The sequence below is a fragment of the Oenanthe melanoleuca genome, chromosome 1 (assembly GCF_029582105.1).
Source record: "Oenanthe melanoleuca isolate GR-GAL-2019-014 chromosome 1, OMel1.0, whole genome shotgun sequence".
Taxonomy (NCBI): domain Eukaryota; kingdom Metazoa; phylum Chordata; class Aves; order Passeriformes; family Muscicapidae; genus Oenanthe; species Oenanthe melanoleuca.
The window spans coordinates 16988916-17004027 of NC_079333.1; the positions used below are offsets into that span (position 1 = coordinate 16988916).

Genomic DNA, 15112 nt, shown 5'->3' on the forward strand with positions numbered 1-15112 from the left:
TAACAATTTGGATGTTACCTTTCTTTCCATTACAGCAACAAAATACTGTATTTTAGGAATTCTCTTGGGGCTCTCTTTTTCTTCTCTCCACACATGGATGCACTGTAGGAAATATGTTTTATGAACTATCTTCCTCTTGGATTTGTTGAGGTAATTATTTCCCAGTATTTCTTGATACACCAGTACTGAGAGATTGCATAATTCATTGTTTTTGTTCTAAAGTAACTTAGAAGTCAACTGGAATTGGATTTTGGAACTGTTCTCAATCTAGGTATGACTTTTACACAGAAACTTTAATGTAGCTCACACAGGTAAGGAAGGTAAGTTTGTTTATTCAACATAGCACAGTTGTTTCCATGAAGATTACTTTGAAATAATTTAAAGAGGTCATTCTTGGAAAATCTGTACATATTGGAAGATAAGATCATGCCAATGCCATGTTTTGCTAGCAGTAGCAAAAAAGTGAGAAAGAGTTTGTATTTTTAGAGCTGATCCTTCCACATCATGTGAGTCAGCAGACTCTTAATAATATGATACAAGCAGGAGTCTAATTTTTCCTAATGACACTGTTTAGCCAGGTACATCTGCAATGATTATCAAATGCTATAATTACTGCTGGAATACATCTGTCTCAACTCACAAAGATATCAATGGTGTTACCTGCTCTCTTGTTTTGAGTTCCATTCTTCTACCCTTCCAATCAGTTTTGCTTTTTCCACCATATTTCCTCTTGTTTGCTCATTCTTTACTGTTCCATTGAACCTGAATGTTAAGCTTACCATTAATAAAAGAGCCTTACTCTACTTCTCTTTGCTATAAACTTTTTGTTTTTAAGGAATAGTGGAAAAACAGATGAGGTTACTGAGACAGTATAAACCTAGAACCTAGCACCTCCTCTTCTGTTGTAGCTAGTTGAAACTTGCTTTATATGAAAAGAATTTAACCAGTATATGATAGTTTATGTAGGTCTTTCTCTAATGTCTTGAAGATCTTCAGCAATATTGAACATGTTTTTTCATTTAAGGATTTGGTAGTCACTTGAAAACTACCCCAAAACTCGTTAAAAATATTAGGTTGTTAGATTGCTTATTTAAGCAGATGGGGAGGGTAAAGAGCAAAAAAATAAAGCTAAATTTGAATGTGGCAGCATTACAAATGCCTTGGAAATAGTTGATAGGATGTCTGAGAGCCACAATCAGTAATTTATTGGAGGCAGTGATTAAATGTGAAAAGGAAGTGTGTGTCTGTGTGTGTGTGTATATATATATATATGTATATATATAGCGAATATTTACATAAATGCCCTGCTCTTTGAACAAACTATGTTGCAAAGGAAAGCAGCTGATGAAAATTGGCATAAACACATAGCTGAACTAAACAATGAAGACTGAGACTAGAAAGGAAACTAAATGTACTTAAATTCCATGAAATGGACTTACTGTTATATGTATACTCCATGAGAGAAGTGAGTACTTTATTTCCATTAAATTAGTTATCAGACTAAAATGACAGGTTGAATTTAACTATTGATGTTTTTTATTTTTTTTTCCCTCCCTCCATAGATTTGTCTCATTCCCTGGTGTGTCCAACTATTTCTGCTGTTAGGTGGTGTTGGCTCTCTGTACTATGTGCCTCTTGTTTCCAGGTCTATCTCTTTCAGGACCTCACACAGTTTTAGGGCTCTGTGTGCTTCAGGGTTTCAAATTCCTTGCCACTGCTCTGTGTGGATTTTAAAGGCTCCAATATCCTGTTTTTTTGAGAAGGTGGAAGTGTCTGACACCTAGAGGCAGACACATTGCATTAACTTGCTTTGCTTCCTGCTGTGACTACTTAATGGACTCCCAGAATATAAAAATAGATACCCACTAAAAAGTTACCATTTATTTACAGAATTTAGTCTTCAAATGAATGTGCACACAGGGAGAGAAGCGTTTAGGGAAATAAAAAGCTGGTTTTGTTTTTGTAAAATAGTAAGGATGGCAATGGAAAACCCAATAGGAATGTAAACATAACATAGAGTATTAGAAGGAAGAAATTCTCCCTAGATTTATTGTTATTGATGGTTTGATAATATATTTGTGGACCCTTGAATGCAGCTCTATACAGCATTACATAGTAGAGGAATTGAGATTTGAGATGTATTCTAGTATTGTTAGAGGAAACTAAAGGTATATAAAGATACTGCTAAGTTTCATGAGATGTACAATTACTACTTCAAATCAGCTGTTAAATTATTCTCCAGTCATTGCCATAGACCACTGGCAGTCAGAAAGTTCACAATGTGGAGCAGCAGATCAGTTCTTAATTGGTAAAACAGATAATCATCAAGTGTGAAAGTATGATATACAATCTCATTTCAAAAGTATTGAAGTTAATACAGAATTGTACTCTGCTAGAGCTCTATAGACAACGAGAGGATCTTATAGAACTGCTTGAAATCTGATGATTGTTTAAAACAGGATCAATTTTTACTGGAATCACTACCATGTGAATGGTGAGCTGCCACCTTCTGCAGCTCTTTCAAATTGTCTTCTGAAGGGCAGATCCATCCCAGTGCAGTCTGGACCTATGTCTTGCTTAGTCTATAAATATTCTTGGCAGACAGTTTGGAACACTTAACTTACCCATTTCATACCACTGTTTATATGTCAGCTTTCCAGAATATTATCCCTAATCCTTCATTGCTCCTCCAGAATGAAAAAGCAAATCTCCCTTTATGGTTACATTTTTGGTTCGCTACATATTCGGTTCTCCCCTTTTTTATTATGAATCAAGCCCATTAATCTGATGGGATCATCATGAATGGCTTCTACTTTTGCTGTGTTTTCAGCAGCCAGCTGCTCACTATTGAGGTAAATGCTAACTTTGGAAGACACCATGGGGTTAGATGATCTTTCTTCTTCATCATCTTCTAATGAAGGATCTTTCTTTCTCCTTGGTTTTCTGCATTTTCCCTTGGCACTGTGATCAAGTGAGGCATAACACATCTGATTGGCAGGCTCCACCTAAAAGAAAATTCACTTTAACATTCAGTTGTTATCCTTGCTTTAAATTTATATCTAAGACTTCAAGCACGTCTATACTCTAATCATAATTCTACCTGAAATTTGCCTAAACTGGCTTTAAAGCAACTCGTTAAAAGTACAAATTGTTAAACTGTGGAAGAATGAAAACAGAGCAGTATAAGCTAATGGTAAATGACTCAGTGGCAATATGGAAAAATTCATTAAGGTATCATTGGAAAGATTCTCTGTGGGAAGGAGGGAAGTTTATGTAATAAGTCCAGGTTCCTTGGGATGCAAGTCATTATCAATCTGGTTTTCTTCTAATTTTTTTACTTTTTTAGTTAGAATCCAGTTATTAACAACATTACTAACAGGCTTTGTCTGTGCAGAAAATCAGATGGGTGATTCTTGTCCACATATACAATCTCCTTTCCAGTACTTTTTATAACAATGAATGGGTTTTGTGTCTTTTCCCTGGATTTTTGTGCTTTTCAAGCCAGATCATCAATGACTATTGACATTGGAATGTCTAGACGAAAAAAGTTGGTTTTTACCTGCTGGAAATACCCTGTGAAAGAGTCTGAAAATTGCTCAGGAGATTGATGCTAGGAATGCTTCAATTACAGGCAAACTTCATTTGAAGCTTGCATGCTTTTAGGCATACAGGTATCTCAACAAAATATAAATCAATAGAAAACAATCTTTCCCTGCTTAAGGTATATAGATTTTGCATTGGACAGGAGAAAGCCAGTCAAACTCATGAGTATCAAGTGATGAAGCTTGTGCTTTCACTTAGTTGATAATCAAACCAAATAAAATTATTTATTTACATAAGCCATGGTTATGGATGCAAATTTAATGCCACTTGATCTGCATACCTGTGGCTGAGCTGTATTATGCTGTATTGTGGAACTGAATTGTCTATAATTATTGTTCCTTATTAATGACTCAGATTGAATGGAGGGTCAAGTGAAATACCTTGATGAACTGAGACAACTAATGCATGGTAATTTTTGTGAGAGTGTGAATATTTTTGTTATATTTTATTATAGGATAAATGAACTCTGAGACAGACCATATTACCCTGATTCAGAAATCCATAATGAAAATTAAAAATACCTGTAGCTGGTTAACTGGTCTTTGAGGCTGGGACTTCATCTGCTCATAACAACATTCTTCTGTAATTTATCAAAGTAGAAAAATCTTTTTATTAAGACATTCTACTGAGTCTTAAAAGATCAGACCAAAAAATTCTCTCTGTTAGAGAATGCACTCCCCCCAATTTGCTTTGGTAGGATGTCTGTGTTTGTTTTGAAATCACACACAGATCTCTCCCTCTAATTATAGAAAGGTAAATAGCCAAGAAATTCAGACACATACTGTGAAAATGAAAATCATTTTGTGCTCATATGAAGGAGAAGCTTCTCATTATTCACTGTATGGGCATCATTTTAGAGTGGTGGGAGGACCTCTTGCAATTAAGAGGTAGCCACATACTGATGAATTTTTCAGCACAGGCAGCCTTTTTCTTTGGCTGAGAAAGTGGTTGTGAGTTGCTGCAGCTGGTGATTAAATTCTATTCCTGAGTCTACTTCAGTTTTCTGTGAATTTGGTTCTAGTTATTTTCTCGTGTTATACCTCATTTTAGCCACCAGTAGAACAGAATGCTTCGTTACGGTTTTCAGACTTTTACAATGTCACTGCATTTGAGTGTTGACTTGATTAAATTTATATTTGAAAAAGTTCGGTTTGTTTGGGCTTTTTTCTTTCCCTGCAGTTCAAGTGCTTTAGTTTTGCTTAGCCCCAAATAAGGCTTGCTGAAAAAGTTGTGTTCTTGCTACCTAAATACTTTATGCTTTAACTCTATAAGGGCTTCAAGAGACAAACCCTTGGCTCATCTAGCTCTTGCTGCAGTTATATGATGTTACAGTCTTTAATGTGGTGTCTCTTTGCCAAGGATTAACTTGAGCACAGTAAAGGAAAGCCAAGCTGCTGCCCACCATTCAGCTGCTGGGCTTCAGCACATTTGTCAGTGTTGCTGGTGATATAGCCACAGCAGAGAACTGGAATGTGTTTGTTTCTGCCTGCTTCTGTGGGAGCACTGACCTTGGGCCGTGAGTAATGTGTGCTTTAGGTTGCTTTAATAGGCATGGATCAAGCTGTTGTTTCAGCTAGTGCAGCTTTCCATTTAGACAAGATCTTTGTTTTGAGATACTTGGCTGAGCAGGACCATATGGACTGTAAAAAATCAAATTCGGTATGAGATCTGCTCTTATAAATAGCAGTGCAGTATGAAGTTTTGCATTTCTATCCCAAGTATCTTTTAATAATTTCAGTTATACCATTAATTGAAAAGATGTTGATTCTCAAGTTTGCCATTTGAGAGATTAAAAATGTCAGTCAGTCATTTTTTAATCATACATTTTTATAGCCACTGAACAGACATATGTTCCTAAAATGAAGCTTACCTAAAATATCTTGATTGAGATTGCCATAAACTGGATAATCTTCTGTGTCATAGCCATCATAGCTACAAGGGAATGAAAAAATACTTTTAATTCACAGAGTATGCTTCATTTAGCACCTCCATACTCTATTTTAGTAAAGTTTTATGCACATATGCAGATTATGTGTGTATATCTATATACAGCAGATTGTTTGTGGTCTTATAAACAAGACCAAAAGTATTAGAAGGGACAAAAAAGGCAGTGTGGGTATTCTCAGGAGAGATTTGTTACCTAGCCCAGAATTGAACTCTCCTTTCCTGTAACATCATTAAGCACAAAGGTAATCTCAAGACTATTAAGCTACAATTAGAGGTAGGGTAAGAAATATTAATGATCACCGAAAGGAACCCAATTCATGTCCCTGAGACCACTCTGCAATACAAAATAAAGCACTATTTGTGTCTTTTGGGGGGATGTTCTTAAAAGGTCCCATCTTGATTCAACTAAAATGCTTCTGTCGACACAGAGAAGACCAAAGCCAAGTTCAGCTTTGCATTTTTAATTGTATGTTGTGTTTCATTACTTGGTGTTACTTAAATTTTCTAGGTGGGTCTGTAAAATGGGGATTGCTAGTGGGAAGCACAGTGTAACCTTTCTACTTTCTACCCCTAGATTGTGTCTCCTCAAGGGGGTGAAGTTGTGCTCTAACACAACATTCAGGGATGTTTTTCATCTGAACAGGCAGTAAAAGACAAATAGAGACTTCCCAATTTCAAGAAAATTTGTAATTGAGAACTGGGTGCAGGCTTTTGTATTTTTTGTTTCCAGGGCCTTTTATATTTGGGTTGAGATGAGACTTTTATTCATCTCTGTTTTCTAGAGTTTGAGCCTGGTTTGGGGTTTTTTTTCTGTATGGCATAAGAGAGAGAGGCTTGAAAGAGATTTGTGTAACAGATCATGAGGTATCCTGCAGCTGTAAACAGACTGTTTTATTGCTTTTGGCCATGTGTAAAAGATGGTTATGAAATGTAAATACATGTAAATCATTGCTCCACAAATATTAACTATCAGACTATAATTTATCACTCTTTTGTGGGAGCTGAGAGTTCTTTTAAATTATTATGGAATTATTAAGTGATAGATAATGGTGGTTTAGCTCAATATTTTGCACTTTCAGATAAAATTATAGTATTAGCATGCAATTATTTTATTGTTGATAAAATGACTGGAGGATGTAACTCACATGTGAATTTTTTTCCATGGGTTTTTTTTGAAAACTTTTTTCCCACAACCAACATTTCCAGGCAGACTGCATGAGATATTGAATTTTCCTCTATTCCTTCAAAGCCATCTGTCATTATTTATTGCATATTTTACCCTTTCCAGAAAGAAACTTTTTAATGCAACTTACCTTGGATTGTTCTCTTCGTAGTCTTTATGCATTTTAGCTGGAATTTGAAAAAAAAAAGTTAAGAGAAAATGACACATGTTGTTTTAGAACATTTCAGATAATTATCTCAACAGGCATGCTTTTCATTTGGTTTTAGAGAATACAGTTGAAAGCTCTGGTTCTCAGGATCTTCAGTTGTCCCTCTACTTTTCTAAAATACTTTTGTTAAACACAAGAAATGTTTGTCTGTGGCCCTGTGCTGTGGCTGCAAAGTCTGCAGTAGTTTACTGTACCCAAAAAATGTATTGTAACACTTATGATTCATTCTTTATTTCCTCTACCTTCTGCTTCTCCCACATCTTTTTCTCGCAGATTTTCTCTGTCTGGGGAGGTGAATTGTGTTAATATTACAAAGTGACAGATTTATTTATATTACTAGTTCTGCTGGTATGTCTGAAGAAGAGATTCTGTGATCCACACAGATGAAGAAATTGAAGCAGAGAGGCTATGGCTACAAAGAGATTTCATGCTAGAGCTTGATAAATAGTTCAGGAATGCCTGATTTTCTAAATTCTGCTCCAGGACTCCAGAATTCACCACAGTAAGCTCCAATTCAATGAGTAATGCAGCACCAGTCACTCTGACCTAAACCTTGGTCAGGTTAGTTTTATAAATGACTGTGATTCTTCCTCACAGGAATACCTGCCTAGTAGCACTAAACCACAAAATAAACCAAAAAGCTCAACCCACACCCATCCCAAAAGACTCCAGTGACTCTCTTAATATCCTGTGAATATCTGATTCTCTAATACTTGAGCTCAGTTTATAAGCACATGCCTTCTGTTTATGTAGTTTATATACACAGGTGCATTTAGCCTTGTTGAAGTCACCAGTGTTGTCCTGCCCACCCCTACATGTACAGCACAGGTGCAGTTTTCCCTGGGTAAAGGGAATGGGGAGGATTGTACAACTTCCTAACCACGGAATTGCACAAAAAGACAGGTTGCACTGGCACAATCTGCCAAAAAGTAGAAGTTAATTTCAACCAAAACCAAGTATGATTGTAGTCACATGGGAGACACATTGATTTAAGAAATCCAGTAGAATCCCATTAAAAGAATTAGAATTAGAATTAGAATTAGAATTAGAATTAGAATGTTTTTCCAAAATACACTTATAAGGCATAAAATCTGTATGAAATCTGAAAATCAAATGATCATTTAGGAATTTAGGGAGGAGAAAATTTTCTCCAACGTATTTTGTATCAATGTACCTAAAATAATTTTTACATCAAAGTATAAATAATAACCAGTTATAGGAAAAGTATACTTCCTAGGCAAGTAAATTGCAGGCATTAAAAATATACTTTAGAAATAAAAAATTTAGAACTAAATTCTTCTTGTTCTGCTGATTTGCCTTCAGAGAATGGATTTGGGTACCTGTTTTCAGCAGTGGATGGGGCAGTGAGCAATCATTCTGTAATCATACCTGTCTCCTAAAAATTTTCAAAACCTAAATCCTCTCTAGTAAAATTATTTTTGCCAAAATATAACTTTAAGATTCAGAAGAATCAATTTGTCTACTTGATATCTCTGAGCAGGGATGGCTTCAAACACTGAAACTCGATTCCTTACAAAGAGACATTTCTTACCTTGCTTCTTTTTCATACAGTGTGAAATATTCAGTGACAATGAAACAAGCAGAGCCAAACTCAGGAAGGCCAGAACTGCCCAGACAGAAAAATGGCAGTCCATTCCTGTAACTGAAAGAAAATTTGCTATTTGTGTTGTCTAACAGTTTTGCTGTATTCTTCATGCTTGGCTGATTTTTGCTTTCTGTAATCGAAGCTGCTATTTTGTTGTTTACTCTCTCACAGCTATTGCTATACAAGCTAAATAATTAATATCAAAACCAGATGCTAAATAATAAGAAAGCAACTTTAATAAACTGTTAGCAGAAATACTGTTTTGTTGGAATTCAACCAAAGATTAAGCTATTGGTTTGTCTGTAAGATGTAGTAAAAATCAGAAACTAATAAAGAAAAAAGTCATTTTACTCGATGGCTTTCAAATTATTTTTGAAGTTGTCTTTAAGTCAGTGAATTCTTTGCTAAATTCTAGAGATCTTGAAAGTAGTTCTGAATTTAGTCAAAACAAATTTGCTGGTGGGGTCTCTGAATAATAAGACTGTAACATTTTAACAATCCCTGCAAAAAAAGGGCAAAATTTGCTTTTCTTGCATTGTTTTCCAGCTATTAAAACCACTTACTGGTACTTATTTTCTTGCCTGAGAAACCAGAGGAAGTGATGGTAAAGGATAAGCATCAGCTGGGAACCAGTATTACTGCAGGAAAAGTTCAAACAGCTCCTGGAAAATCACTTGGTAAAAGGTGGGTCCACTTATGTGAACAAAACCTTTTGCTCTAAACTTGCAATAAGAAAGACAGGAAAGAACCCCCATGCATGAAATCTATTCTTTTTCATTTATTAATTCCTTGATTAACCCAGCTCATACAAGTTTTCCATCACCAACCCTGCCAAAGAAAATAACCTATTTGTGGCCGTCTAGTGGCCAAAATTATCAGCGTTGCTGTAAATGGCTGCAAAAGCTTTCCTTGACAACAATGAGCCAAATAAATGTGTGAAAGGAGCTTGCAGCTTGATTTTTAACTTTCCCCAGAGGCATGCATCATGTTCTCTGAGATTTGGAGTGTTTGAAATGAAGCCTGCCTGATGCCCAGAACTAATGAGCTCCTCTAATAGTGCATAAAGAGAAAAGTGCAGCTGGAGCAGAGCAGTCAAGGGGCTGGATTGGACAATACTGATCCTTAAAATTTGCTCCAGCTTTGTTCCTTGACTGACCAGCTCCAGCTCAAAACCTCCTCACAGGTTTTGCCCCTTGTTGTGCTGGTGTTGCCAGTGCTCTTTTTGTTCTGTTGTACTCCAATCCTGAGATGTTTTTAAAATTATAAAAGATAAGAGAAGCCATGGTAGTAAAAAAATCACAAATCACCTGGGCTTCTGGGATGCAGGTTTTTTCCTGATCAGAACCTTAAAAGGAACGAAGCAAAGTAAATAAGCTATAATTTACTGACAGAATTTTACCTCTATTTTTTTTTTTCTCATGGTACTTTCAGTGACCATTTATTCTTTTTAAACTAAACATCCTGTTTGCCTTCCTTTCTACTACTTGAGTTTTCCCAAAGGTGTTTGAGAGTTCTTTATCACCTCAATACTCCTTTTCATTTTGAAAGGCACTTTTTTTTTTGCAAACAGACAGCATCCCCATGAAGCAGCTCTACATCATTCCAATTTTTCAGGGAAGGAATTAGAAGAATGGGAGATCCTACACTGAGAAGATGTTATCAGGGTGCATCAAGAATCACCAGCCTGTGACTGAACACCTTACCAACTGCACCATGGCACTCAGTCTTTCCTGAAACACCTCAGGAAAAGGGTGAACAGGTACCTAATGTACAGTTATGATCTGATATTGTTCCTTTTTATTCACATAGAATATCACATAGAAACTCTCTGATTCAGGAATTCAATTTTTCCCCGGTGTTTCCAGAGTACAAGTAAAACTCTTAGTTTCAATTTGACTATTTTCAGCCCTTTTTTTGTTGACAAGTACTATTTTCCTGTTTCAGCTTTTGATTTAAATTGAAATTATTATCTGGAAAATAGCAGAGGTTGGATACAATTTTTTTCTTTCCAGTTTTCAAGTTTAAATTCTATAGTATTAGAGCAATCCTACTTCTCAAGAACTTTAAAAACATTCTAGGGAAAAAAAAAGATATGAAACTTGGATTTCTCATAAAAGGTACCAATGTTTTAAATCTCACAATCTATAGTTCTTTCTTAATCATGATTTAGGAAATTTCATGGGTGTGAGTAAATTAAGAAAAGAACATTTAAATTTCTACCCGGATGAACACTACTTAGTTTATTTTTAAATTTATTTTCCACAACACTGACTTAAACATCTGCTTGTGTTTCAGTAGAATGTATGCAAACATATGTGTGACTTCAGTATATTTTTGTTTGCTTGTTTTTGCAATACTAGCTATTTATTTGTCAGTCAACACTACTTATATGGGAGAAACAATAGCAGTTTTTACTTAGCCCATAAAACCATAGTAAACACTTGGATCAGAGGTGTAGTGGTGCTGTTCTGAGAGCTCTATGCCAGTCTAACATTAGTTTCAAGCTAATTGTAGTACCCTGACATAAAATGTGAGAAATTCCAATTTTATATCCTTGCTTCACAGATATGCAACTCCCAGATCTTTCCCAAGTCTTCTTGTCCTTACAGGTGTTTCTGATTTGCTGCTTATATTTATAGCTGCATTATTTCAATATTAACTACTCTGACAACAGCAGCATTAGAAGGAAAGCTGACTGTGTGAAGAACAATTTGTCTCCACAGATAATTACACTGCTCTCCCTAAATGTACAATAGCAGATGCAATCTCTCACAGTTAACAGGTTGTGCTAAAGACAAAAATATGATAAGGAAACTGTAGATAGTGAGTGAGAAATAAACAGCAAGTATATTAGACTAAATATATTCCATTTTGAAATGGTAACTTTAATTCCATTCTCTAATTTTAATTCTCACTCAAGTCATATATTCTCAAATGGAGCAAAAAGATATTAATCCTATTCACATAACATATATTTAGTCCAAAGAACCCATGACACTGTATTCAGGGTGTATTCACTGTATTCATTCAAGCCATCAAATAGAATATTTTTGTTTAATTGTTGTATTTTTTAAAAAAAAGTGATATGGTATAATTAGGCTGCTTGGGAACAGGACACTATGATTCTAAAACAACAAGCTCAAGTTCCATCAGGGTTATCTGTGATAGTCTATCTGTGATAAGAAAAGTTAAGGGTGATCCTAGTTTGTTACAAGAAATAATATTGAAGTATTCTTAACATAATGTGCTCTGTGAAGGGAAAAAGTTCATTATGTGCCCAAAGGTTTCAGGAGAGGGACAACAATCCTTGTTCTATTGTTAGAAGACTTTGGGATGTGTGAGTAGAGAAGTAGTATATTTAATAAAGATGACAGTATTTTGATTAATTAATATCAGAGTCTTTCTAGTATTAATGATATATTTTTGTGCTGCTGTTCTTCCATTTTTCTTTGAAAACCAGGTTAAACTTGGAGTAGCATCCAAGTAGAACATCTGTCTTAGGTAAGTTACTTATTTGGATAATGTTTCTATTTTTCTGGCTTTAGTGACGGGGTTACTCACCAACTCTTAGTATATTTTACAGTTATGAACTGAAGGCACCATATTCACACCACAAAATACAGACAAACAAAAGACCTTCTAAATATGTAGTTAACTCTGCTTTTTCTCTTCTAAAGTCTATTGACAACTTTCTCCAGCAACAGAGACAAGACATGGGAATAAATAGAGTTTTGGTCATTTGTTCTTAGGTTTTCTCTTTACAGGGTTCATGACACAGCCACTGGAAGGCTGTGAGCGAAAACAAGAAAAAAAAAAAAAAAAAAGCCAAAAAACCCCAAAAATCTCCAAGATTCTAATTCTAACATTCTAATCTTTCCTGGATGAATTTCTGCTATTCATTTTATTGCAGCTCAAAGGAGTGGGCATAATCCTGCAGGGAGCAGAGCCAGATTTAACCATTCATGTTGGTTATTTGTACTCTTGACAACATAAGAATAGGTAGCAGAAGTGCTACATTTTGTTCCTCCTTGCCCTAATGTATTTTGTTTAGAGAATCCATCACAAAGGAGAAGAGGGAGATGACATACCAGGTTTTTGTACTGGGAAGGCATGTGAGGAGAGGAACAGACACCATCTAGCTGGACATGCCATCTGTAGTATCAACGTCATCCACAAAGGCAGATTAATTGCTACCAGATTTATGGAGATGATCTGGAGCACAAAATGGTTTTCCTTTCTTTTCTCTTGTTTTTTGTCTACAAATTTGTTAAAAATTAGATAAAACTGTCTTTCCTCCCCCCTTCCAATTAAATGTTGATATAAATAATATTTTGTACTAATGGCCCTTAAAAAGAAACCCATTAAGAGACTGATAAATGTTAAATTAGCATTAAAAATGCTTTCACCTGTGAGAGATTTTAGTACAGGATTAATTATCTGAAAAAGATACCTTAAACTGCAATTAATTAGTGCACAACTAATTGGTTTGAAAGATACCAACTTCGTACTTCAGAAAGAAAATAGCACATTATAATAAGAAGGCCCACAGCACAGTATTTTCAGCATAAAACTAATGCCAATGCTTAATTTTCATTACCAAACCTAAATTAAAGAAGGTTTAGCACCCTGAACCACCTTCTTGGAGGATTGCTAATCTACCATAGCGTGGTTCTACTGCTCCTATGTTTACAAGTTTAAAAGATAAGGCTTACCTGGTTTTGCTGTTTCTAGGAATACTCCCCTCCCCTTTATCCAACAGGAAATCAAATTATGTTGGCAGATGTTGGATACTCTTTTGTTTTGAACCTGGCAGGGTGAACCTGTCTTCAGAGCTGCCGTCAATCTCAAATCCCTCCAGTCTTTTTTTGCACCTCCTTTCTTACAAACAGGAAATGTGGTTCAGCTTTTACCAGCAAACGTGCATTCTCCTTCAGTGTTTGCCTCCAAGAGAGAATTAAAGTATTTTTTGTGTAACCTTGTATTTATTATCCACCTGTCTTGCCTCAGAAGAACATGTACAGGACTATTAGTTTCATTTATGTGGTGCAAACTTACTTTTGTAATATTCATATTCACACTCTAAGTCTTCTTGGGTTTAATGTTATGCTGAATTCAACAGAAGAATTTAGTACTTGTTAAACTAAATTACAGAACTGTTTTACCTAGGAGTGCTATGTGACTCTTCCTCTCTTGAAGTTTCTAAACCAAGTCTGAAATAATTGCTGAGCCTACAGTTTAGCAGCATCAGGATTCAGAGGCATAATGAAGGAATTATAACACAGCTCTTGAAAGTCAGGTTAGAATAACATAATGTCATTCCTCCATTCTTTAGAGTTTATGGACCTGGAGCCACAATCCAGTACAGTCGTGGAAGGAAAGGATAAATCAGCATGTGGCTCACTGTGTGTATTTTACTTTAGAATTTAATGAAACATGCCTGTGTTTAGGCAGAAAGCCATTTTATTCTCAGAATCAAGATAGCTTCTTCCAGAGGAAGCTTGCACGCTGAGCACTGTCATAGAAACCTTCTGTTAACTTCTGATGGTTTAGGTTGGGTTTTGGGTTTTTTCTTCAGAGCAGTTTGATTTCCTACAATGTCTAATGTAGAAGTAGGAGGGGTTTCCTAGGAAAAAAATGTGAATCACAAGACCATGTTTGTCTTTTTGGAATACATAAACTGAAATAGCCCTCAGTGTAGTCTAAGGAGCAATGTAAAGCTCTGCTCTTCAAGAGAGACTCTCATGTGAGAAAATGTCCTCTGCAATCTGTGTTTACTTGGCATGCTATTACTTTGGATTATTATTTTTGTATTAACTGCCTTGGATCAATGCTTAAGAAATAATTTACTGGATTAACATCTTATTTGAACATGAAGGAACAGATTAGTCCTGATTAATATAATATATCCCATTCAAGTCTAAGGGTGATATAGACTCTTAACTACTCAGAGCTTTATCATAATGAAGTGAATAGAGCAGGAGGAATTAATCTGAAAATTCTCAAAATGGTGGGAATACTTATAGAAGGATATTGAACTGAGAGAGAAACTGGAGAGGGTGGAAGAGGCGCATTGTGAAAACGAAGACAGTTGCTTAATTTCTCAGCTAAGAGCACGAGGAGTAAATCTGAGATCTGCAGAGAATTCAGAATAAAATGCTTATCAGCCTAAACAAGAAGCTTACAAGAAATAAACTCCTTTGGAGATAATTAGGAACATAATGGAAAGGTGAATACTGAGAATGCAGAGGGGGATTTCTGGGCTTGTAGCCCTGCTGGTGTGTTAATAAATCTGCTCTCCAAGAGCAAATCATTGCTGTACTGTATCAGCTTCAAATGGCTGCAAAAGCAAAGACTGTTGGAATAAATGTGAACTTGGTATGCTATTTTGGGCAGCCTGCAAGAGACAGAAGGCTCTGTTAGATAGCAAGAAAATATTCACTTCAGGCAGTAAAATCCTTTGTGAATATGAGGCTTCTTTTTTTCCCTTTCCTTTGTATCAGTGCTACATTAAAATCTTAGGGAGCCAGCAGTCTGCCTAAAGTGCTGTTATTGAGGATAACAGAGA

At 35.7% G+C, this 15112-nt stretch overlaps 1 protein-coding gene across 1 annotated transcript; it reads right to left on the minus strand.

Annotated features, from left to right (window-relative positions):
- Positions 1-312: 312 nt before the first annotated feature.
- LOC130255759 (T-cell receptor-associated transmembrane adapter 1) lies at positions 313-13391 on the minus strand. The gene is made up of 6 exons (XM_056496755.1): positions 13260-13391; positions 8494-8604; positions 6864-6900; positions 5474-5535; positions 4125-4183; positions 313-3005 (listed from the first exon to the last, which is right to left on the minus strand). Exons 2-6 carry the CDS (start codon positions 8594-8596, stop codon positions 2721-2723), a joined length of 546 nt encoding a protein of 181 aa, XP_056352730.1. The 5' UTR covers positions 8597-8604; positions 13260-13391; the 3' UTR covers positions 313-2720.
- Positions 13392-15112: the final 1721 nt, after the last annotated feature.

Bases quoted from the DNA above. Each gene is read 5' to 3' on its own strand.
- LOC130255759 (XM_056496755.1), bottom strand. From the start codon at position 8,596: ATGGACTGCCATTTTTCTGTCTGGGCAGTTCTGGCCTTCCTGAGTTTG. The intron at 5,536-6,863 runs GTAAGTTGCATT...ATTCCCTTGTAG, and splicing joins TACGAAGAGAACAATCCAAG to CTATGATGGCTATGACACAG. The intron at 4,184-5,473 runs GTAAGCTTCATT...GATAAATTACAG, and splicing joins TCTCAATCAAGATATTTTAG to AAGAATGTTGTTATGAGCAG.